Source organism: Homarus americanus, unplaced genomic scaffold (genome assembly GCF_018991925.1).
Source record: "Homarus americanus isolate GMGI-L3 unplaced genomic scaffold, GMGI_Hamer_2.0 scaffold32583, whole genome shotgun sequence".
NCBI classification, from domain to species: domain Eukaryota; kingdom Metazoa; phylum Arthropoda; class Malacostraca; order Decapoda; family Nephropidae; genus Homarus; species Homarus americanus.
Genome location: NW_024713129.1, coordinates 10,617,842 through 10,643,568, shown reverse-complemented (window position 1 = coordinate 10,643,568; position 25,727 = coordinate 10,617,842). Strand labels below are relative to the sequence as shown.

The 25,727-nt window shown below is 37.6% G+C and overlaps 1 protein-coding gene across 5 annotated transcripts in view; it reads left to right on the top strand.

The window, feature by feature from the left end:
- Positions 1 to 25,727, top strand: part of LOC121866933 (uncharacterized protein C1orf112-like) — a 72,345-nt gene that overhangs the window by 25,098 nt on the left and 21,520 nt on the right. For 4 of the 5 annotated variants that reach the window (XM_042366695.1, XM_042366704.1, XM_042366687.1 and 1 more), the window contains 4 exons: positions 1,764 to 1,992; positions 7,695 to 7,867; positions 12,146 to 12,300; positions 15,775 to 15,890. In XM_042366695.1, coding sequence (XP_042222629.1) covers positions 1,764 to 1,992; positions 7,695 to 7,867; positions 12,146 to 12,300; positions 15,775 to 15,890 — 673 coding nt within the window. The remainder of the gene's footprint in view (positions 1 to 1,763; positions 1,993 to 7,694; positions 7,868 to 12,145; positions 12,301 to 15,774; positions 15,891 to 25,727) is intronic. The other variant, XM_042366712.1, reaches the window with a different exon arrangement.

The following is a 25,727-nucleotide window of genomic DNA, read 5'->3' as shown; positions in this document are numbered from 1 at the left end:
CAGTAGGAGGCAATATCACGGGACTGTAGGTCTGGGAGCTGTTATATGCTCATGACTTAGTGCTGATAGCAGATAGTATTGAAGAGGCAGTGGAAAATTTTAAGAAATGGAAGGATGGAATAGAGGCAAAGGGCCTGAGTGAATGTGGCAAAAAAAAAAAAGAGTACTGTGTTAATTATTGGTGTGGTTGAGGGACCTGTGATAGAAAGTGGAAAATGGCTATGTGCTGTCTGCATATGTGCAATGAGTGTGGAAGATGGGTATACAAGAAGTGCAATGGATTAGAAGGTAGACTGCGGGATGTTGCTAACTTTTAAGTGTTCTGTATGTGCAGGTCACCATGTGCTCACAGCAAGGCTGGGGAAACTCAACATTGGGATTATGTCCCTGGTCTGTGTTGAGTTCTGTTACCTTGATCACATGATCAGTGCCAGTGGGGGTGATGAAGCTTGCTCAGTTGCAAGAGTCAGAAGTGACTGTAGGGAGCTGCTGCCTTAATTGATGGCAAGAGGACCTTTCCTCCAAGTGAAAGTAAGAATGTATATGGCTGGTGTGAGAAGCATGATGCTGTATGACAGTGAAACATGGGCAATTAAAGAGGATGACATAAGTAGACTCGAGTGGGCTGAAATGAGAATGGTGAGGTGGATGTGCATTGTGACACCGAAAGAGCGAGTATCAGGAGTTTTGGTAGTCCTGCATAGAGGCCAGATGAGATGGATGTGACCGGTTGGATCAAACGGTGCATGAACCTAGATGTGGAGAGAAGGACAACCAGGGGTATGCCAAGAATGACATGGGGGGAGAGGTTTTAAGAAATGACATTAGAGTTAGGAACCTGACAAGAGAGACTGTAAGAGATCGTGTAGCATGAAGAGCTGCCATCAGGTAACTGCAACTAACCCACGGAAGAGTGGAAAATGGCCGTAAAACAATGATGGTGATGATCATCATGATTGTGTTTTCATGTACCATTACAATTTATTAGGTGTATGAATTATTCTTTTACACCCTTCTACGGTATAGTATAGATTTAGTAGGGAGAAAAACGTTTTTTTTTTCTGAGGAAGTTATTTTTAGGGCTCTGGGGGACATATTTACCAGGTAATGAATGTTTTGTGTATGTGCGTGCATGCGTGTGTGCATTCGCTGTGCGTGCGTGCAATCGGTTAGTATCTGCTTCATGGATAAACCAGTCAGAGTTTATTTCTTAAGTGATCCATGTCCATTTACAAGGCTTGTAAAATATTATACAGTACAGTATAGGCATAATTTTCATGCCTATCAGAGCACAGGGCTCATCACTTTTTCTTATCACAAGCAGTTTATGTTTATGCTTGCCAGCAGCATATGTGCGTATTTGAACAGTGTACAACTCCTTTGACATTCTGATGCCATATACCACATTCTCTGCACCATCAAGTATGTTACAACTTAAAAAGCAAACAACACAATCTTATCTGCATCATAAATTTGGTTAGGGCTTCCCTTCATATATCTCTAACAAAACAAAATCAATCTTGTTTTATCCAGCAGCCTCACTGTTGGCACACATGTTCACCACTAGCTTTCAAATGATTAATGCCATGCAAGTGGATGAAAATGAGAATTACATTTATTCCAACTGAAGTTCCTCCTGAATTTCTGAGGATTTTGAGTAAATGTTTAGGATAATTGAAGAATCAAGATATCTGAGCTTTAGATAATCAAGATTGTACTACATATGATTTTGGCTATTGTCACTAATTATGATTTTCACACAGGTCATGCAAGCTTCTCCTTTCCATGTGTGATGGACGGCGTGATGTATGGAGGACGACCTCGGTACAAAGTTGCCTTATATGAACACTTGCTGATTCGCATGTGTACTTTGGTGGCAACTCTAGAAATTCAAAATTTTGAAGCTTTGGAGCAGGTCCTTGTGCAGTGGCTGTTGAGTGGACAGACATGGCCAGCACTCTTGGCTGCTGATTTATGGAGCTTTGTTGCAAGGTAAAATATGATACAGTACTGTAATCTTACCGTTTCCAGAATCCTTAGTCTCCGGAACTCTCCAATAGCTGGAACTGATATTGGGCGAGAAAAATTTCAGGGAAAATTCTCTCCATTCTGGGCAAGGGAACGAGTCTCTGAGGATGAAAATCTGATGTATTTTCAGGAAAAATTCTGAGAAAATCTCTCCAAACTTCTCCGTTCTGGGCCTATGAAAAAATTTTCTGGTAATTCTGAGAAATTGCATCATGCTCCAATGCATTCCCACATGCCAGGTATGTGGATGGCCGAGCTGGTTGGGTAACTTGGTAGTACATATTCTGCTGTCATTGTGGAAGGTTGTTCCTTTGCTATCTGCTGTTTTTATGTACATTACTGTACCAGGATACAATCAGCCAAGAATACAAGACAGTGTTAAAGCAGTGTTAAGATGTAAAAAGTGACTACAGTTACATATAGTGTACCTGCACTGTACATTCAGTAAGTGTAAAAGTACCATATGTACAGGAAAAGGGAAACACTGGAGCACCTTTGCTTTGTCTTTATTCAAGACATCTTCAGGTCATGTTTCACTGTCATACAGCATCATGCTTCTCACACCAGCCATATACATTCTTACTTTCACTTGGAGGAAAGGTCCTCTTGCCATCAATTAAGGCAGCAGCTCCCTAAACTTCCTCCAGTCACTTCTGACTCGTGCAACTGAGCAGGCTTCATCACCCCCACTGGCACTGATCATGTGATCAAGGTAACAGAACTCATCAACACAGACCAGGGACATAATCCCAATGTTGAGTTTCCCCAGCCTTGCTGTGAGCACATGGTGACCTGCACATACAGAACACTTAAAAGTCAGCAACATCCCGCAGTCTACCTTCTAATCAATTGCACTTCTTGTATACCCATCTTCCACACTCATTGCACATATGCAGACAACACATAGTCATTTTCCACTTTCTATCACAGGACCCTCAACCACACCAATAATTAATCAATACAGTACTCTTGTTTTTGCCACATTCACTCTCAGGCCCTTTGCCTTTTATTCCATCCTTTCATTTCTTAAAATTTTACACTGCCTCTTCAACCCACCCAGCATCTCTCGCTAGCTCAGCATGTTTATCACTCATCAATGATCATTTGAGAAAAAGATATATAAAATCCTTACAGTATTGTAATGTGACTTAGAAATAAAGAAAATATAATATAAAACTATAAAATTAGAAAAATGAAGAGCATGGGTGTGTAGGGAACTGAACATGTGTGGAGGCAGTGGGTTATAACTACGTTGCCAACTTGCCAGTCCAGCTGCTGTGTTTATTGTTACATGTAATGTAACTGTAAAAGTTGTGAAAAGATCATTACAATACTCTAATGTGGCTTAGAAATAAAGAAAATATAATATAAAACTATAAAATCTGAAAAATGAAGAACTTGGGTGTGTATGTGTGGGAAGTGAATGTTTGTGTGTGGAGGCAATGTAACTGTGTCGCCTGCTCACCATTCCAGCAGCACTTCCTCCCTCCCCGGATGCAAGTCAGATAGGTGGCATTTCATATCGTCCAGAGGATGGTTTGAATGTGGAAGGACCTCTTCTTTGTACATTAATATATACTGTACCGGTAAATCTGAGTAATAAATAAAAAATAATACTCTACACAGACCAGTTGAATTTAACTCACCACAAATGATGTTGAGTGCTGTGTGAAGTGAAGTGAGGTGAGGTGGTGCAATGGGAATTATTGGGAGAGAGAGGGATGGGCACTAATGTCTTTTGCCCTACCCTGTAAATCATCATCATCATCATCATCATAATTTTTTTGCCCCCAAAGCAGTGCCTGACACTGCTTTGGGGGCAAAAAATTATCCAAAGTTATTTGACATATAGTGTGCATCTTCTCTTTGTACACCTCACTGTAGCAGCTGAGGCCTTTATGAACATCTTTTGCAACTTTGAGGTTATGTTCATGATTAAGATCATTAGAAGCAAAGATTTGCAAACCTTCCTCTATAAGTGCAAACCCTTTAGCCATTTCCTTGTAGTCAACTGAAGTGGTGTGGGTGGAGCTTTTATATTCTCCTCTTCTGTAGCTCACTCTTGTTCTAACAGCATTAGAGCCTCATGAGACAGATCTTCTCTGTGGGACTGTAGCAACTCAGCCGCATCATCTTCTATGACTTCTGCAAAGTCTGCATCACGTGCAAGTGTCACAATGTCTTCTTGAACTTGATGTTAACTTTCTTCTCGTGGAAAACCTTGAAAGTTGTAGGTACACTCTGGTCATGTGTTTTTCAAACACCATTCATAGCTGACGATTTCACTTCATCCCATGACTTTGCACTGTTTTCCACAGCATCCATGATGTTGAACTTTTTCCAGAAGTCCTTAGCTGTAGGTTTATTTTCCCCATCAATTGCTTTTATGGGTTGTTCAAAAGTTCTTCTTCAATAATATACCTTGAATTTTGCAATCACACCTTGATCCATTGGCTAGAGCAAGACAGTTGTGTTCTTGGGGATATCCTCGTACTTCTCTCACATGTTCAGAACGATCATTTAAGTTCACTGGGTGGCTAGATGCATTGTCTAAGAGGAGTAATGCTTTGTTGGATATATTATGCCTGTCACTATACGGTACCTTTCAACAGCAGGGCAAAAATAATTAGTGAACCAGCCTTGAAAAAGGCTCATAGTCATTCAAACCTTCTTATTTGTTTGCCAAATCACAGTTAGATTAGATTTGGCATATCCCTTGCCAGCCCTTGGATTTTCAGAGTGATACACAACGAGAGACTTTGATATCATATCACCAGCAATGTTTCCTTCCACAAGAAGTGTTAGATGATCTTTTGAAGCCTTAAAACCTGATGTTGACTTTTCTTCCTTAGAAATAAATGTCCAGCAGGCATGTGCTTCCAATAAAGTCCTGTTGCATCCACATTGTACACTTGTTCTTTAGCTCTTGAGATTTTCTGTTTTATTGCTTATTTGCAGGTACTGTATATACACAGGTACAATCTGAGAGAATATATTGTGAATTTTCTCCAGGGAAGTGTTGTGAATAACACTTTGAGATAACACTTTGAGATAACACTTTGAGTTAAGTGCCCAGTTTCCCTGTCCAGTGGTAGTGAATGAACTGCCACCCCCTGGGCATGATAGCGGGCCGATTGTTTACTATATCAGCTGACCCTGGCTCGATCCTTAAGAGAGATCCAAGCCAAGTGATCTAGAGTCGTGAATAACATGGTGATCACTTGGTGAATAACTTTGTGTTATTCATTTGGGTGCATATTTATATAAAGAAAAGGTCCTGTTACAGCTCGTCAGGATATTTACATGCGGTTTCTATATCAGTATTGGCAGCTTCACTGACCATCTTAATGTTGTGCAAATTAAGGCACTTCTTTAACCTTTCAAACCAGTCTTTATTAGCCTGAAAAGATTTTGTTTCAGAAGTTACACATTCCTCTTTCTTCAAATCATTACACAAACATTTTGCCTTCTCCTGAATGATCATTGTGTTTATCAGCACATTACGTTGGGTCTGGTCTTCTATCCACACACTGGAGTTGTTCCATATTAAGCATCACTTCACATGTTTTTGCAATCTGGCTAAGTTTTTCTCCCGCATCAAACCTCCACGAAACATTAAGTTTTATATCCAACGTAATTCCTTTATGGGATCTTTTAGCACTGATGCTCTCACTTGCACTTGATGGCCTTTTTCCATTCATCTTGAATAAGGGTAATACACTGGAAAGTCTTGAATAAGCTAGGTGAGTGTTAAATCCAAGAGCTGGGGTCAAGAGATCAAACGTACTGTACATGCTGGGAGATAACAACACACTGTTAACGCACCCACACTTGGTGGTATCACATATCAAGAAATCCACACTAAATAAATTATAATGTTTTTTTATATCAATTTTTGTGTTGAAAATTTTTTAAATACTGGACAGGGTATCCTCCATTTCCATGAGGTCGAATTTACGAGCCATATCCCGAATTTAGTGGTCGTAATTTACAAATTCAGAATAGGCAAGTTTCTGCAACTTAAGTTTCCGTAAAATGGGAGACACTGTACCTGTATTGGAGAGTTCTGGGATTGGGATTCCAGCTAACAGGGAGATTACCATATAAAAACAGAAAATCTATATGATACAGGCCATCAAATGGAGGTATTTTGGGGGCATGAGGCTTCCATGGAGCTGAGTGTGTCTAGACTCTAGACAGTACACATTGCTGTCAGACGTATGAGAGCACCTATCAAAAACCAGCCACCTTGACTCGCCAAGTATATTTGTTCCGAGAGCTAGTACCAAACTTCCGAGAGCGTATGAGAGACCAAAGAAAATTTAACCTTTTTTCCCACAAAGGTTAAAATCTTAAATGTACTAAAAAAAAATATAATAATTCATATGGCATATAAAAATCAAGAGGATGTTGAGGCTAAGCTAAAATTACAGTAGGTTCAGTGTTCTTATGTAGCTTGAGTTGGAAATCCCCCACCTTCTGGAATTTTCCACCTTGCAATATAGACAATACAGACACCGATTCAATCCAGAATTTCAGCCAAACCGGACAGGCCTTACCCCAATTAGTCCGGATTAGACGAAGTTTACTTTAATGACGGTGAAAAATCAGACAGACTGGTAAATCTTGAGCCATGAACAGGCACTGGTACATGAACCATAGATTGGGAACCACCGCATGGTGTACTTATATATTTTTATTAGATATACAAAAAGGGAACTCAGTCTTTTATTTCATTGGGAATCAAGCCTGTAACTATTGACTTTAAAGACAAACACTACTGTACCATGTGAGCTGAGCCACAGATTACATAATGCATTAGAGAAAAAATATTAATGTATTTTTCCAGGCTGAGCAGATTATGTGGAGGAATATTTACATGTCCTAGGCAAGTGACTAGTGATTAATGAAATTTATTTGCCCAGATTTTTTTTTCTTGCCTTGACAAATTTTGGAGGAAATTTTATTGGCCTCTCTTTTTTTTAAAGATAAATAAGCATTTTAAAACATTAAAATGCATTGTGGCTATTAATTCAGTTTGCTTGTGTCCATCTAAAATACCTTCACCCAGTCAGTGTTCCTTGCTTCTTATTCATGTTGAAGTTTTAACTTCAATTTGTAGCAGAAATTTGTGTACACAACAAACACTGAATTTTTTTTTCAGGTCAGATCATTGTGAGACTAGACAATAGGATGTATCAACTGTGATGTCACTGAGGTTCTTAGTACAAACCAGGGCTTTCTTAGCAGGTCAAATCATTGTGGGAACAGAAACGTCAAGAATCAGTTTAGCTTTGACATCATGATACGGTGTCCAGTCAAGCAAACAAACAGCCCCCCCCTTCCCCTCCCATCATCTTGCTGGTTGATAGACCTCATTGGTTAAATGTATATGGGGAAGTGAGGTCACACAACACCTGACAGATTCCTGTCTGGATATTTTCCTTTCAAAATATTAACTTGTCTGCCAGGCATTAACCAGGCATGCGAACATGAAAAATTACTTGCCCGGGCTGTTAGGCTCTGCTAATCTGCGCAGCCTTATTTTTTCCTTGGATAACTTACCTAGTTATAAATACTGTACTAAATAGATAAGCATCTATATATAGAATATTTCATGCAAGAAAAGAAAGCATACTCAAAATATAATTTATTTTGTTCTTCAGATTTGGAACTAGTGAATTGTGCAAGAATCATTGCACGGTGTTGATGGATGTGCTACCCCAAACTCCTCCATCATCCCACCAACGCCTTATGACTGCTTCACTTTTATCTCGGTTGCTTCCTAAACTTACTTCACATCATAGACAAGAGATTATCTCAAATTTCAAGGATACAGGTGAAAATGAATTTTCAGAATTCAGTATTAGATTCACAAACAATAGCCTTATTCTGTACCATAAGAGAATGATGTGTTCCCCTTGGGATTTTCAAAAAATTAATCATTATAAAAAGTTAAAGGTAATTACGTAGTACTCTGCTTAACAGTTTTATGCATCATGTTGTCTGTCACACAGTTAATTTCTTATCAGTCAAACTTTAGTCACTTGGATTTTATCATCACCTTGCATGTGAACAGAATATATATTTTTTTACATCAATGTTAGTGTGCTTATTCATATACAATACAGGTACACATTTTTAGGTTGGTTTTACTATTATGATGATTTGTATATTTTACTCCTACCCAAGCCACCCTTGCTTAAATTTTCCATTCCACTCCAGCTATAAAAATGTTGAACATCTATTAGGAAATAACATATCCGAGTGGCACTCGTAATTTCACTTCAAAGCTCTCGCATTTGCCTTAATACTTATGTAGAATGCCTTCACTGCATCAGTTCCTCCTTTTTTAATAATCTTGATCACCTTCTGTATCTGTATCTGATGTATGAACATTTGTGACTGTGCATTAGTATTTTTTCCAATGGCTTTAAGGCATTATTTTTAACCCCTGGGTTTCGGGCTATGGTTGTCCTCCTCCTCCTCCTCCTCCTCCTCCTCCTCCAATGCGGGAATATTTGAGAACATTAAAAAAATAATAATAAAATAAAAGAGCAATTCTTGTCTTACAAACTGGCCTTGCATGATATAAACAGGAAATAAATACATGTCCTTACCACAGGTTGTTAATACAGGAGCTAGGAAGAGTCGAGAATGTTCATGAAGTGGCATGTGTGTGACGCAGTAGTAAAGAGGTAAACAACATTAATTTGCAGGCAGTATGAGGTACATGACACTTGTTTTACTATATTAGTATTATTTACACTATTAACAATCATTATTACTGCTCCAGTAATTGATCACAATACAGTACTAGACATGTGCTTGGGGCTTAGGGGTAGAAAAACATAGTGAAGCGAGTCAAATCCAAGGGCAAGATTCCTACTTCACAAAAGCTGAGAAGCTACTGAAAAGAGACTGTGAGGCTCTCATATGTGAGTCAGTGAAAGATAAATACCTACTCGGTAACATAATCTAGCCAGGCCCGCCTTTTTATTCATATAAGACCACGAAAGATCAAAACATCACATAACATAACCCGAAGCTCTACAGACGCATGTCATATGATGTGACCTGAAACTTAGGGGTTAAACATCTGAAGCCAGTCCACAGTGAAATCACAGTGCTGTGGAATTTTCAGTTCCTCGTAGTATTATTTTAAGCAATACAGGGTACTACATTTCCTTTAATCATTGTTAAACTCAGTTCTCTCACTTTGGTGTTTGTTTGACGGCAGTATGAAAGCAATATGACATTACAGTAGCAGTCCAAAAATCCAGACTGCTTGGGGATTGGGTCGGTTCGGATTTTCGGATTTTCCGGATTCTCAGGCAGTACTTTTAAAATTCAAATTTAAGGAGGAATAAAGAAGAGATGAACAGGTACATTTTGATAGTTTATTCATTAGCAAATATAGCATGCTTCATTTATCAAAATGAGCAGTTTTAAAGAAAAGGTTGTGAATTCTAGAATTTTATTTTTTGCCTTTTTTATATTATAAATTGTAGACTTTCCAATGTCGTATGTTTCCATTAGAAAAGTATTGCTCACACCAAGTTTTTGTTTTTAATTATTTCAAGTTTGTCACTCAATTTCAATGTGTTCTTCTTTCTCTTCACACAACGAAGTTTATCTACTTTAGGAGCCATTATTATGGGCTTGTACAATACTCTGTAAATGGAAAGAATAGGATTCAAAATTACATATGTTGTCACAGTTTGATTGCTCGTTTTAAAGTGGCGACCGCGTGGTCACTTGTTGTCGCTGTGCAGCTGTGGTGCTCATACATGCGCACATACACAAAAGCCAGCTAAATAAAAAAAATGAGTTTTCGAAAAGTCCGGATTCTCGGGTGGTCCGGATTTCTGGCATCCGGATTTTTCGACTTTTACTGTATTAGTAAACAAGGAAACACGATTCCATGAAACCTGTTGTTTGAACCAGCATTGTCATAGGTCAAATTTTAAAATCCCACTATATCATAGCCTTATTCCTTAAATACATCTAAAATCACTTAATTTTAGAGTAAAGAAGAAATAGAATGACAAAATACAGTAATTGAATGTAAAAAATAAGTCGTCAAGTAAATAGTATGCTGTAAATTTAAAGTTTAACTTTTTGGGACCTAGTTTTTATTAGCTGATGTTCATAAGTTGGATGTACAAAACCCTGGGACCTTTTGTATTATAGATGTTGTCATAGCATTTCACACTGTTCACTTTGTATCCAATCTCGTCCAATTTCTCAAAAGTACAAATATAAAGTCAGTACTGTACATAGTGCAGTTTATTACATTATTGACTTTTAATCATTGTGCACACCAAAAATTTATTTAACCCCTTGTGTCATGAGATTTTAAGGTTGGATCCCAATAAGTGTCATTTCTCCATCATAAAATGAAAGTGTTCTTATGAACTTTTGAAGATTTTCCTAATAAGAAACCATAGGGCTTCTATGGTGACACAAAATTTCATTGAAAACCTTATTAGATAGTGAAATTTTTGTTTTTTTAAATTAATGCAAAAAATTTAATGATTTATAATTGTGATTTAACCCAAATTGGGCCAAATGTCATAAGATCGTGGGTTCGAATCCTGGCAGGGTGAGGTGTTGATTATATGTAGAAGTCCGCGTGCTTTATTGGGCTAATGAAATATATTTCAATTGTTTATTCCTTGATAGAGGAAGCGGGATCCTAGTGCTGTCACTAGGTACCCCTGTACAATAACACCAGAAGCATCTGGCAAGTGTGACAAGTATATACAGTATGAATATTATAAAGGGGCTTACTAAAGCCTAAGGAAGGAAGGATATTCCTTTAACACATAATCAATGTTATTTACATAGTATCTGGCCAGTATGGGGAGGATCATCGTGTCTCTGTCAGGGGGTTGTGGAGTGGTGGTCCAACAGGCGTCACGGAAGCGTTGTGTGTGGGGACATCTTAGGAGGTAGTGGATAAGGGTGCGGCTGTCGGGTCTTCTGCATAATGCACGAGAGCGTTGCTCAGGGGATGCGGGGATACCAATCTCCCAAGCAAAGTCATACCCAATGTTGAAATATATATGGATCCTCGTGTTTCGAAGCCGGATTTGGTAAAATGTTACTCTGACCACCTAAGTGATATGGGTAGTCCCCATTAGAGGTTCACGGCGCCATAAGCTCGTTGAACAGGCTTTGTGTGAAATATAACAGAGTCTAGGACTGCTTTTAGTATCCTGGTGGTGTAGAGGTAATGTTCCCCGGTCACAGTCATAAGATCGTGGGTTTGAATCCTGGCATACATTGTATGTAGAAGTCCGTGTGCTTTATTGGGCTAATGAAATATATATATATATATATATATATATATATATATATATATATATATATATATATATATATATATATATATATATATATATATATATATATATATATATATATATATATATATATATATATGGTTGAAAACAAGGTATATGCTGTCTTTTACCTCTTGGCTACAATGGGTCTCTCTCTATGCTGAATATAATCATCTGGTGTTAGCCAAATAAAATATTAAAGTTGGCATCCAGTAGTGAAGGGGTTAGTGGAGATAGTTTATTAACCACATAGGTGTCTCTCCGTACCAAATAAAATTGTGTGGATTTAGCTAAATAAAATATTAAAAGTAGCATCCTTCAGTGAAGTGATTAAAGGTCCTGTGTGGATGGTGTCAGTTGACTGAGTGAGGCATTGTTTACTTGGGACATTTAGCTCTCGAAATTGCCAGATAGCAGCACCTCCCGGGTCCCCCACAGGTTTATTGTGGCCTGAGAGGATTTGTGGAATAATGTGGGTTATTTTAATAATTTTGTGGTAGTTACCGGGGTATTGTAAATATGTGTTTTTACACAGACATGGAAAAAAATTTATGTCCACACATACACATATTCTGCTGCAAAAGGGTAAAGGAACTTATCTCAGTTTATATAATGGGGGTCTATGGGAAAATGTGCTTCAATTTACAAAAAACCCAATTTTCGAAAGACTTTTCTGGATTGGAACCGTTTTTTAAATTGAGGAATGCCTGTAGTTATGGGGTTTTTTTTTTCATGATTAATATTCAATTGTATTTTTTTTCTTTTTTCAGGGGATAATGTTATAACTAGATTTATAATATTACAAGCTGGGAATGAAGATGGTACTCCAGAAACAAATCTAATAAATGATGTCGTAAATACTTGCACTGAGAAAATGAATTTGTTTTTAGCAAGATCTGCTTCAGAACAAACTGTAATGAAAGTTGTAAGTATTGTATATCGGTGATTGATTTATATTTCTTATTCTCAAGTATAAAGCTATTCTGCAGGAATTAGATTTAATATTCACATCATTAAACAGTAGGTTGTAGCTGCTCCAAGGAATTTATGTACATCTGTCTATCTTTCTAAAAATAAAAATAAAAATGCACAATGGAGTGGCCAGTGCAGCAAGACCAAAAGTCATTTACACCTTTACACATCATTCAGTAGTCAGAAACCCAACAGCTCTACTTGAAACATTTACGGTATTAAAATTTTAGGCAAACAGTACCAGTAATGAACTAATAGAATCAGAAGTTATTAGTTGCCATCTCCTTGTTGTTTGAAATAAGAATTAAAGTAAATGATGGATGACGAGTCCCATAAACATAATTTGACCCTTTGAACTCAGCGTTCTATCTCTCATAATTTTTAATTGTTGTTGGACAAGTGTAATTACTAACCTTGTTACATGCTTAAATTCTTTAGTTGTTGAAGTGCAGTAATAATGTTATAACAACAACAACACTTTGAGGATGGTGTTAGCAGCTCATTGTCATTACTCACTGGATGGGGATCTTATGGATGGACATGTGGCTTGTGGAAATTATCCCACCCTCACCACTAGCATATTCCTCATTCTCTTCACTCAAATTCCCCTAAGATTCACTAGTCAGATCTTGAGGAAAGTCACTCATTTCATTCATATCACTGGCACTATGTACAAGAGGATCATTCTTGTCTCCAGATTCAAATGTGGCATAATTTTTCTCCTGTGTGGGATGCCACATGCAAGTGGATGCATTACAGCTTGACTCGGCTGTGGTTCACCCATTACTAATGGGCAAGAGGCCTACACAGCTTCCATAAAGATGCTCAACAAATACAAGACATGTGGAATTTAAATTGGCGCCCTAAAGACATACAGTATTGTAGTACCTCGATACACTAGACTAATTGGGGCAGACCCCAGTCTGGAAAAAGCAAATCTTGTGGGGGGAGGGATCCTGTACATAACCCTGGACTGTCTCAAGAAAATCAGGCATAAGTGTGGTTTTCGACAAATCTTTTCACTGACACGACTGTTTCGTAGTGTAAAATGTTATATGTAAGTAACCGCAAATATTGCCATATGAATAAAGAGAAAACTGTATAGAGAACAGTACTATAAAGATAGAAATAAGAGTGCAGAGGTGTATTCAGGGGTAGATTAACCCAATCATGGGCTTGCTGTTTTTGGCAGTTTTGTGAGCAATCACATAACTCACTCTTGAAATGTCATCCTGGGATGCAAATTGTTTTTTGAAAATACTTTTCTGTTGTTGTAATTGAGCAACCATCTCGTTAGCTTTCTTCCTCTTTTCTTTATCAGAAATTTTTTTATATTCACCGGAGTGCTTGGTCTCAAAATGGCAATTTAAGTTGTACACGTAATTCTTTAGCACTGCCACACATTCTTTGCAAATTAAATACACTGCTTTTCCATCCTCGTTGGTAAAAAATATTTAGAACTTCATTCCTTGTTGAATGGTCGATACTCTGCTTCAGCTTACCTCTTCTTAGATTCACTTATTTTAACTTAAAAATTATGGGTTGGGGGCAACAACATGTAAGTACAAATTCTGCAAAATCACAGTAACGTCCTCTTAAGTGAGAAGCAGAGAGAAGACTGAGCTTCTCTAGTATTGGTGCTGGACGCCCAGGTCAGTGTGGGACACAATATTGAGGTGTGGCCGTTCAGGTCATATGGTCAAGAATGAGTTTCTCCCTTTGCCTAATCCCTATGGATAACCATACTTGGGGTATTCACAAGGCCAGGTTCAGCAGGTGATGAGTCGGTCTTGCTGCAATGGGTGGCCAACTCCCACATAATATTGCTCCTTTCTAAGATTAAAAAATAAATAAAAAATTCTCCATTGCCACATGCAATGGAGGGCCACAGAAATAATCTGACAGGGAAAATTTGGCATGCGGGCAGTATCTTGCCCACCCTTGCTGTAAATGAAAGTAAAAAATAAAGCATCGGGTAAATAAAATACTGTAAATTTCAAGTTCAATCCCATTCATATCGGTGGGCTTTCGTAAATCGGACATTCGTAAGTCAGGGACGACCTATATACCTATACACAGCATGAAGTGGAACATTTCCACAGGTATTTTAGACACTGATTTGACACATTCACTGCAACATATACCCTATACAGTGAGTTCTGCTATAACGCGTGTTTTGATAACGCGAATTTGCTGTAACGTGATTTATGAATAGAGGAACGATATTTGTATAACGCGAACGCTTGTTTGCTATAACGCGATTTTTGCTTACTATTTCTCCAATTTTGTGGTATTAATTGTGAATATGGTAAAGAAGAATATCTCCAAGAAGCGTTCTGGTGATAGAATTCCCGGTGATGATCGTAAAAGAAAGGATATAACACTTGAAGAGAAGCTCGATGTTATCAACCTCAAAATCACCCTTCTCCCCCATCAAGTTACATTCATATTTTTTCAAGGTAAAGTGTTACATTTACTGTATGATTTCATTATTAGATATGAATGTAACATTTATTTAGACTGTGCTATCCTTTGTGTTAGGCTAACTACTAAATTTTTTCGATTTCGAGTAATCTGCACCTAACCCTATTTTCTCCATAAGCCCTGTTATTTCTATTACGCGATTTTCTATAACACGATATTTTACAAGAACACAACTATCGCGTTATAGCAGAACTGACTGTACTGATTTTGACACATTCACTGCAACATATACCCTATACTGATGTGACACATTGACTGCAACATATACCCTACACTGTATACAGTATGCTCTTAATTCTGAACCTGCATAATTGTGGGGGAAAATGCTTGAAAATTTGGGGAAACTTTTTTTTTTGCTAATTTATCGATTAACTGAACAGAAGACCTGCATATTGGCCAGAGGGTTGTGATATAAGAACTTCATCCTGATGTAAGAAAGGGAAAGAGAGATGAAAATGCAACTTGTGCTACATAAGAAAAGGTTGTATGTAGGAATGGTTATACAGTACTGTATGCCAGTATTGTCTTCATTAATTTTATTGGGCTAGGCCAGTCTCTTTCAAATAACTTATCCTTTTGTGAGCAGGAAAAATATTTTATTCACCCAGCACTAGGAATCTTTTACTGCCTCCATGTCAGTCTTCTCTATGAATATGTTGTATGATGTTTTCTTCAAGTTTTCACATTTTGTGTTACAAGTGGTGATTGCTGCACTTTTTGATATCCCAGCAGTCATGAAGAGTTAACATATTTTTCTAAAGCCAATTCTAGATCATTAACAGATAGGGAAGGTTAGGAACTTTTATGAAAGCTAGGGGCAGCAAACATTATTTTCTTCCAAAGTAATACTGTGGTTATATCTGATAATATTGTTAAATACCCTGTACTGTACTATAAATCTTTCGGGCTTCATGTTTATAGAAACAATATTATTTTCTAACAGGTTGATGAACTTAATTATGTGGCTCCACTTTTGTTGATCTTCACCAGTACAAAGAACAAAGATACTGCTCCTCATATAGCAAATTTTACCAGGATTCTTACTCAGCTGTGGACCAGGTCAGATTATATACAGTATATATATATATATATATATATATATATATATATATATATATATATATATATATATATATATATATATATATATATATATATATATATATATATATATATATATATATATATGCTGATAACCACAAGGAAAGAAGAAAACACGAAGTTCCCAAGCGCTTTTCGTGTAATTCACATCTTCAGGGGTGAGTACAGACTAGAGAGAGTAATACAAATCAAGGTGTATATATACAGAGGAGGGTGAGACCAGGTCCACAATGGTCAGGTATTAGGTAATGACCCTACTAATCTTTAAATAGCACACAACGGTTGGTGGTCAGGTCAGATGGTCAAGTGACCCGGCCTTCTCACCTGATCACAAATCTTCTTAATTACAAAATTGTCCAGCTTGTACATGCCGTTACTCAAATTCATGTTAAATGCTTCGGTATGTTTAATAAGGCTAGATTCTATGATGTTCCTACTGTCAATTGACTTACATTGTAATATTGAGGAGGCATTATCCCAGTCAATGCAATGCTTGTTATCCCTCAAATGAACAAACAGAGCATTGGATTCCTGGCCTGTCCTAACACTGTATTTGTGTTGTTTAATTCTAGTTGCAAGATCTTTACCTGTCTGGCCTAAGTAAAACATATTACATTCCTTGCAAGGAACTTTATAAATGCAACCAATTGTGTTGTTGGGGGAGTTCTTGATTAACATTTGTTTAACAGTGCATGAGTTTTTAAATGCCACATTGACGTTCCAGGTTTTTAGCTGTGCAGGAATGTGTGAGAAATTTTTGTGAAATGGTAATATTAAGATATTCTTATGGTCATGGGTGGGCTTGGGGTCAGTTCTATAAAAAGTTTTCTTAGTAATGTTTAAGCATTTGTCTATGAAAGATCTAGGGTATTTAAGGTTTGAGCCAATATTATATATATATTTGTATTCCTCATCGATGAATTCCGGACTGCAAATTCTCAAGGCACGTAAAAACATTGTTGAAAATACTGACTGTTTGACTTTATTATGGTGGGCAGAATAATAATGAATGTATGAACACACATTAGTTGGTTTTCTATAAATACTGAACTTAAAAGTGTTACCTATTCTGTGTATCAGACAGTCTAGGAATGGCAATTTGCAGTCTTGCTCTAATTCCACAGTGAATTTGATCGAGGGGGCTAAGTTGTTAAGTTGTGGTAGGAAAGCTTTTAGGTCCTCATTACATGGCCAGAGACATAATACATCATCAACATATCTAAACCAGACTGCTGAGGGTGGTAAAATATTACTTAATAGTTTCTTTTCAAAGAATTCCATATATAGGTTGCTTAATACAGGTGAGAGTGGATTACCCATTGCCATACCAAATTTTTGAGCATAATATTCCCCATTGAATTCGAATTTCAATCCTTAATACAAGTATTTCGATTTCTTTCCTTAAGTTATCATATATATATATATATATATATATATATATATATATATATATATATATATATATATATATATATATATATATATATATATATATATATATATATATATATACAGGGTGATTCAGCAAAGAGTCCATTATATTGGAGGATGAAATCCTAGGATAACTCTAAACCATAGTGTCTCTATGGTAAAATGTCAGATTCTGCATAGTTTCCATGTTACAATATGTTGTATTAATGAGAGTGAATTTGAAGTATAACCCTTAGGTTTTCGTAATCATTTAATCACAGATCTCTCAGTGTGCTCACTGATCCCTTTTTGTTACAACCTAAGGAAATGTTCAAAGTTGCCCCCTTCTGCCTCAATGCAGGCCTGTACACATCGTACCATTGATTGTCTGATGCGTTCCAGAATGGCTGAACTATGTTTAATTTGCTCGCACCTGTCATGAACACGTGGGCATATGCAGAATCTGACATTTTACCATAGAGACATTGTGGTTTAGAGTTATCCAATGATTTCATCCTCCAATTTAATGTACTCTTTGCTGAATTACCCTGTGTATATATATATATATATATATATATATATATATATATATATATATATATATATATATATATATATATATATATACTGTATATATATATATATATATATATATATATATATATATATATATATATATATATATATATATATATATATATATATATATATATATATATATATATATATATATATATATATATATATATATATATATATATATATATATATATATATATATACATATACATACATACACATTGGTCCCTCGGTTAACGAACACAATTCATTCCAGAAGGTCGTTCGTTAACCAAAAATTTTGTTAACCGAAACCATTGTTTCAATGGGATTTTGGGTAATTGGTTCCAGCTCACCAAAAATTACATACAAACTAAAATAAATGCAGTAAAGTACACTTAATTTGAGGTGTGCATGTAGAAGGCTCCTGGTTGATGATGATGATGATGATGATGGGAATTAGAATGGGGGTGGAGGAGAAGGAAGAAGAGAAGGCATTAGGGTGGAAGAGAAGTCACTCCATGCTGCCATTTCACCAATAAAATTTTAGTTCACTTGGTGTAATTCAAGATTATTTTCTTTAAAGCAACACTGCACTGCATTATATATTGTCAATATGTAAAATAAACTTCAGAATGACCAATAATTGTACCGTAAAAATGTAAAAATAGTTTATGTTCAAGAGAGTCTCAAGCAAGAAGCTTCCTCCACTGAGCAGGGACACACACTGACGCCATTTTGGGTGAGTCAAGTGGCTGTTTGGCGTGCTAAAAACTAGTTCCTTGTACTTCAATTATGTTAAATAATTGTTAAAATAACTAAAAACTTTAATATAAGACTTGGAAAATTATTGAATAGTACAACCTTCTTGATATTTACTCAAATGGTACCGAATTTAAGCTCTAAAACCAATTACTGTATTGGCGGACTAATACTACAGCTGGTGAGCAGGCAAAAGCAGGTGAAAACATGTTGGGAAAAATTCGTAAGGAATTCGTTAACCAAAATTTTTTCGTTAACCGAAGTGAAGAATCTTATGGAAGGTAATTCGTTAACCGAAATTTCGTTAACCGAGGGATCACTGTATATACAGTCAACCCTCACTTTACGCGGTTAATGTAACCCACAGGGTACCGCGGAAAGTGAGAAACGCGTAAAGTGAATAACATAACATATGGGATTAAATGAAATAGAGACCAGCTGACCCCCAAACTCCACTTTTTCCAACACAATACCTATGTTCTAGTAAAAATAACATCTTAATTTTATGATGGTACATGGACACAATTAATACTTAAGAGAAATAGAGAAATACAGTCACCAAGTTAATGTCCATTCAAATAATGGACTCAACTCCCTCCCCCTCTTCTCACACTACACTCGCTGGCTCTTCCCTCTCTGAGAAATTTTGGGGGAAAACCACTAGATTTTAAGGTATACCGTGTAGTAATAAATAATACCTCAAACTAAACTTAGGATAATATAATTGACATTGCTGGATACCTTGTAAGACCAGGAATATTTTGAATGTAAATGTCATATATTTTGCACAAAAGATAACATATTTACTCAGAGTAAACATTATATCTAAAATTTGTATGTCGAATGCAAAATCTATGATGTTTATATTCAAAATGATCATCAAATTGTAAGAATTCCAGCAATGTAAATTATATTCTGGCCAGATAATTTGTATGAATTTTATGAGCTAAATAAAAAAATTATACTTCACCTGTGTAAAGGGGTACACCCACCGCGGAATGTGAGCATCCTGGGTTCTGGCAGGGCACCGTGGAAACGCGGAATGTGGGACCGCGTAAAGTAAGGGTTGACTGTGTGTGTGTATATATATATATATATATATATATATATATATATATATATATATATATATATATATATATATATATATATATATATATATATATATATATATATATATATATATATATATATATATATATATATATATATATATATATATATATATATATATACACATACAGTTTACCAGCTTATGGCTTTCATAGCAGCGTTTTTACTATCTGTGATTTTGTACCAAGCTAATTTCTTAGCAGGTTTTTTCCACAACTTCTTGTATTGAAGAGTGTCGGCTTCGGATGCTATTTTATAGAATTTTGACCACAGCATACCACCATCCGCCTGCTGCCTGCCTCTCCTCCTCCTCCTCTCCGCTTAGGTAAGCAGTAAGGTGCGCAGTGTATGTCTTTGTTCGCGTTATCACTGGCGTCGCCTTCCGCCCGGTTCTACCCCAGAAAGCCTTTCGCCTGGACCCAGCGGCACTAAACCAAAAAGACCACACGGCGTTCATTAAACTCACGAGCTGAAGTACCAAATTGTTTCAAGATTTGGAGAAAGGAAAAGGCCCGTAAGTTGATCTCGTAGCCAGCATGGCGTCGCGAATCTACGATTAAGTAATAGAGATGCAGCCAGATAAGGAGCACATGAAGATCACCAAGGTCTGCAGGTGCTTCATCTATCAGGTATTGCCAGAACAGGGTGCTGGCAAAGTGGAAAGCTTGCTGGTGAGTTATTTGGTGCGTCAAAAACGTGACGCCAACATGGCGGTGGACCGCGGCACAGCTCAGTGCAGAGATGCGCCGTGAGCTATCTTGCTTGGCATTGACAGCAAGCTGGGAATTGCAGAGCCCAAAGCCGCTTCAATGCTTCCCATGGCGATTTGGCTGCATAGGTTTAAGAGGAGAACAAGGTCACCAACATCAGCATTGTTGGTGAGCCAGTGCTGACCCGTCGCGTGACTAAGTTTTCCTCGTTTTTTCGTGAGATTATGGAGGAAGAGACAGTACAGTGGCGACCAGGTGTTTAACATGGACGAATCTGGTCTTTTCTGAAAGATTACCTTCAAGACCGTTGTCAGTCTGCGAGAGCAAGGTAAGGGGCGGAGAAGATGCAGAAGGCAGCATCACCGTCCTGTTTACCGCAATGCCTCCGGTACCTGTAAACCGAGGATTATCGGTGATTCACAAAGCCCATGAAGCGCCGCGCCTACAGAATATGGACATGAACAAGCAATGTCCACTGACTAACTTCGCCGCGTAAGGCGTGGATGTCCTCTTCTCTGTCCCCTCTTCTGGTTTGACAACTTTTGTTCTGGCGTGCAGAAATTCTCGCGAGCAACAGAATGTTCCTTTCAATATTTTATTTGCTCCTTGACAACATACCTGGACACTTCGCCCGACTTATGGATCGTCACTAGCGTAAAGTGGTCTTCCTTCACTCCCAACCTCGTCATTAATCCAGCCCGCCGGACCCCGGGGTTAATCTGCAATGTTAAAGCTGCATACTCGACAAAAGAAATTCAGCTCCTGAACGACTCTACCAACACCAAGGATGAGTTAAATAAGCTGGTGACACCGACAGCGAGGAAGTAAGCGGCGGGCCAAGGAACAAGGCGGCGACTCAGGAACTATAAGTCAAACAATTTGGAAGGATTTAACGTCAAACAAGCTGTGAACTTCTTGGTGGAGGCATAGGATCTGCTGTCTATTGCTCACGATTAAGTCTGCATGGAGACATGTGTTTGCATGGCATACCAGGTGAGAGGAGGAGTGAACCTGTGACTGGTCAGGTTCAGACTGTTGCAGCTAACAGTGGACCTTGCCAGAAAGCCTAGCAGCTCAGTATTACAGCTGAAGGCTTCTCCGAGACCACCATGAAGACATGCTGGAAGTCAGAGATCCTGGGCGACTGCGGCAGAGATGTTGGAAGAAGAAACCCGCCAGTGAGAGGGAGGAGAAGAAGGTCGTCATTCTCGAAGAACCCTGGTTTAAGTCATAGTGATATTAAGTGTGCATCATAGGGAGTTAACGAAAAATTAAGTCCATGGATTTCATGACACTGACGATGAAGCGCCGCGGCGTCTTCCATACCGACTGGTGCAGGTATGGAGCGTACATCACGATTATTATCATGACAACATCAAAGCCGGCGATCAGCAAAGCATAACCCGAGTTCTTCGCCCGCAGCCCACCACAGCCAGCCCAAGCCAGTGATAGTGATAGTAGAAGTTGATTTTGAGGATTTGTCAGGGAAGCCATAACAACTGTAAGTGACAGTGATATTGATTCACCTAGTAGCGGTGATTCTCACCTAGTAATGGTGATTCACCTGAGGCAGTAATCTGCCTCTTTCTTACCAGAACCAGCCTCCATCGTATGCCGGCCATCTCTTCTACTACGTGAGTGTTCCTCAAAAATTTTCGTTTTAACCTATTCTTTATTTTTCCTATGTTAACCTTTATCTTTCTAACCTAACCTCTTCTACTATATTACTTGTTTTTTCACCACCATAAAAAAGTTAAAGATAAATTTTTACTATAACACTTTTATAGTTATTTATTAAGTCAAAAAGTGAGTTTAGAAGACTGGGAGTTCTATTAGAATTAATCCCCTTATGTTCTGTTATTCATAACGGGACCCTCTGGGAGTTCAATTGACCCGTTAAGTAGAATTACAACTGTGTATATATATATATATATATATATATATATATATATATATATATATATATATATATATATATATATATATATATATATATATACAGTGACCCCTCGTTTAACGAACACCTCGGTTAACGTAATTTCGATTAACGAACTGCCTTCCATAAGGATCTTCAATTCGTTTAACGAAAAAAATTTCGCTTAACGAACTTCTTACAAACCGACCTCAACATGTTTTCGCTTGCACTGACCGGGCAACCAGCTTTAGTATCAGTCCGCCAATACATTAATCGGTTCTAGGGCTTAAATTCCTTACTATTTTTGTAAATATCAAGAAGTTTATACTATTCAATAATTTTAAAAGTTTAATATTCAATTTTTTAGTCATTTTAACAATTATTGAACATAATTGAAGGTAAAGTGACTAGTTTAATGCGCGGCATCCAGCCTCTTAACACAGCAAACAGGCGTCAGTCTCTCTCTGTTTTCACTGGAGGTAACATCTTGCTTGAGACTCTCTTCAACTAAACGCTTTTTTTCTGTGTTTCCAAGCAAATTATTGGTCATTTTGAAAATTATTTTACATATTGACAATATATAGTGCAGTGCAGTGTTACTTTAAAGAAAATATTCTTTATTTACAGCTAGTTTAACTTTGAAAAATACGTGTTGCCATTGTTTGAATCCAGCATGGGGCCTAAGAGATCAAGAAAAGTGATTTCAATCCAAATAAAGCAGGAAATAATAAAAAAACACGAACAAGGTATTAAATCAAATGCGCTATGCAAAGAATATGGCATGTCGGCATCAACTGTGTCGACAATTCTTGCACAAAAAGACAAATTTAAGGAAGTGAACGTGAGAGACAAATCTACAAGAGTGTTTAAAAGTAGATCCCTAATCGTAGAAACTGAGAGGTTACTTATCATCTGGATTAAGGAAAAACAGATGAAAGGTGATTCAGTTTCTGGTGATTTCATTTGTGAAAGAGCCAGGGAGATTTATGAACATTTAAAGGCAGATCAACCTGGTTCTTCAGGAACAGAATTTGAAGATTTTCGGGCTAGCAAAGGCTGGTTCGAAAAATTTAAGAAAAGAAGTGACATTTTAAGTGTTGTTAGGCATGGTGAAGCTGCTAGTGCTGATAAAGAAGGGGCAGCAAAGTTTTTAATTGAATTTAAAAAACTGATGGAAGAAGAAAATTATCTTCCACAGCAAGTGTTCAATGTTGACGAAACTGGGCTGTTCTGGAAAAAGATGCCCAAAAGAACATTCATCACCAAGGATGAAGCCTCTTTACCTGGGCATAAACCCATGAAAGACCGTCTCACTCTATTGCTTGGTGCCAATGCTTCAGGGGATTTCCGACTGAAGCCTATGTTTGTCTACCACTCTGAAAACCCCAGGGTGTTCAAGCAACAGAAAGTGGTAAGAACAATGCTTGGAGTTTATTGGAAGTCCAACCGTAAGGCATGGGTGACAAGACAGTTCTTTAATGAATGGGCTGTTGATGTGTTTTGCCCCTCTGTCAAGAGCTACCTAACCACCAATAAACTTCCTTTAAAGGCTCTTCTCCTCATGGATAATGCTCCTGGTCATGACCCTGACCTTGCCAGAAATTTGGAGTATAAATTTGACTTTGTGAAAGTGTTGTTTTTGCCTCCAAACACTACATCACTCATACAGCCAATGGACCAGAATGTGATCAGCAACTTCAAGAAGTTGTACATGAAGAAAATGTTTGGGAGGTGTCATCAGGCAACTTCCATTGATCCTGAACTAACACTGAAACAGTTCTGGAAGACACAATTCAACGTCCTGGAGGCTGTAAAATTGATTGTGTCATCATGGCAAGAAGTCTCCAATAGAACCCTCAATTCTTCATGGAAAGCACTGTGGCCATCAGTAGTCCATGATTTTGAGGGATTTGAGGATGACACAGAGTTGGACCAGGAGATTGTGTCCATTGGTCAGTCATTGGGTCTTGAAGTGGAGGAGAAGGATGTGGAAGAGCTTGTGATGTCTCATGAGGAACTTACTCCTAATGACTTGAAGGAACTGGATGAGATGTTACGGGTAGAGGCTGACAGTGGTGAGGAGGAAATTGAAAGTGATGACCATATGTCAGCTAAACAGTTGAAAGATGTGATTTACCACTGGGAGAAGTTCAGGGAACTGGCTTCAAAGCACCCAGAAGTGGAAAAAACTGAACTAACTTTGTGTCATGTTGAGGACTCAGTGGTCTCCTTCTTTAAACATAAGTTAATGGTGAGGAGGACAGATGCCCCACAGACCACAATTGACACTTTCTTCAGTAAAAGGCAGAGGGAACAAGATGCTAGCCCTCAGCCTTCCACTTCAAGGAGAGAGGATGATGCTAGCCCTCAGCCTTCCACTTCAAGAAGGAGAGAGGATGTTCATGGTGGAGAATCTGTCAGTCCAGAGGTTCCTGACATTTTCATGGAAGGTGACTCACCTTCCAAGAAGCAGTAAAATGCTTCTCCTCCACTTCCTTCTCTTCTCCCTTCTCCTCCTGCACCTCCCACTTCAAATGCACATCATCACCATCATCCAGGAGCCTTCTACATACACACCTCAAAGTAAGTAAATTTTTCCGCTATTTTTGTTGAAGTTAGGAAATTTTCGGTGAGCTGGAACCAATTACCCAAAAACCCATTGAAACAATGGTTTCGGTTAACGAACGTTTCGGTTAACGAACGACCTTCTGGAACGGATTGAGTTCGTTAACCGAGGGGCCACTGTATATGTATATGTATATATATATGTATATGTATATATATATATATATATATATATATATATATATATATATATATATATATATATATATATATATATATATATATATATATATATATATATATATATATATATATATATATATATATATACATATATATATATACATACATATATATATACATACATATATATATATATACACACAGTATAGTCTGCATTTACGCGGTCAATTGAACCCGTGGAGGTCTGCGTAAAACGAGAAACGCGTAAACGAATTAACAGAACATATGGGATTAATTGAAATAAGAGACTGGGCCGACTCCCAAACTCCACTTTTCCCGACACAATACGTACCTTGTAGTAAAAATAACATCATAATTTTATGATGGTATTGCTACACACATAATATCTAAATAAAAAACTACAAATCTAAAGGTGTTTAACACTTACGTTAGTAGAAGAGATGGGTCGGCACACGTGGATGGCGGCTGGTTCCGAGGCAGAGGGCAGATTAGTTGCCCTCTGGTGAATCACTTTCACTACTCGCAGAGGTTTGCAGGGCCTCCCAGACAAACCCTTCA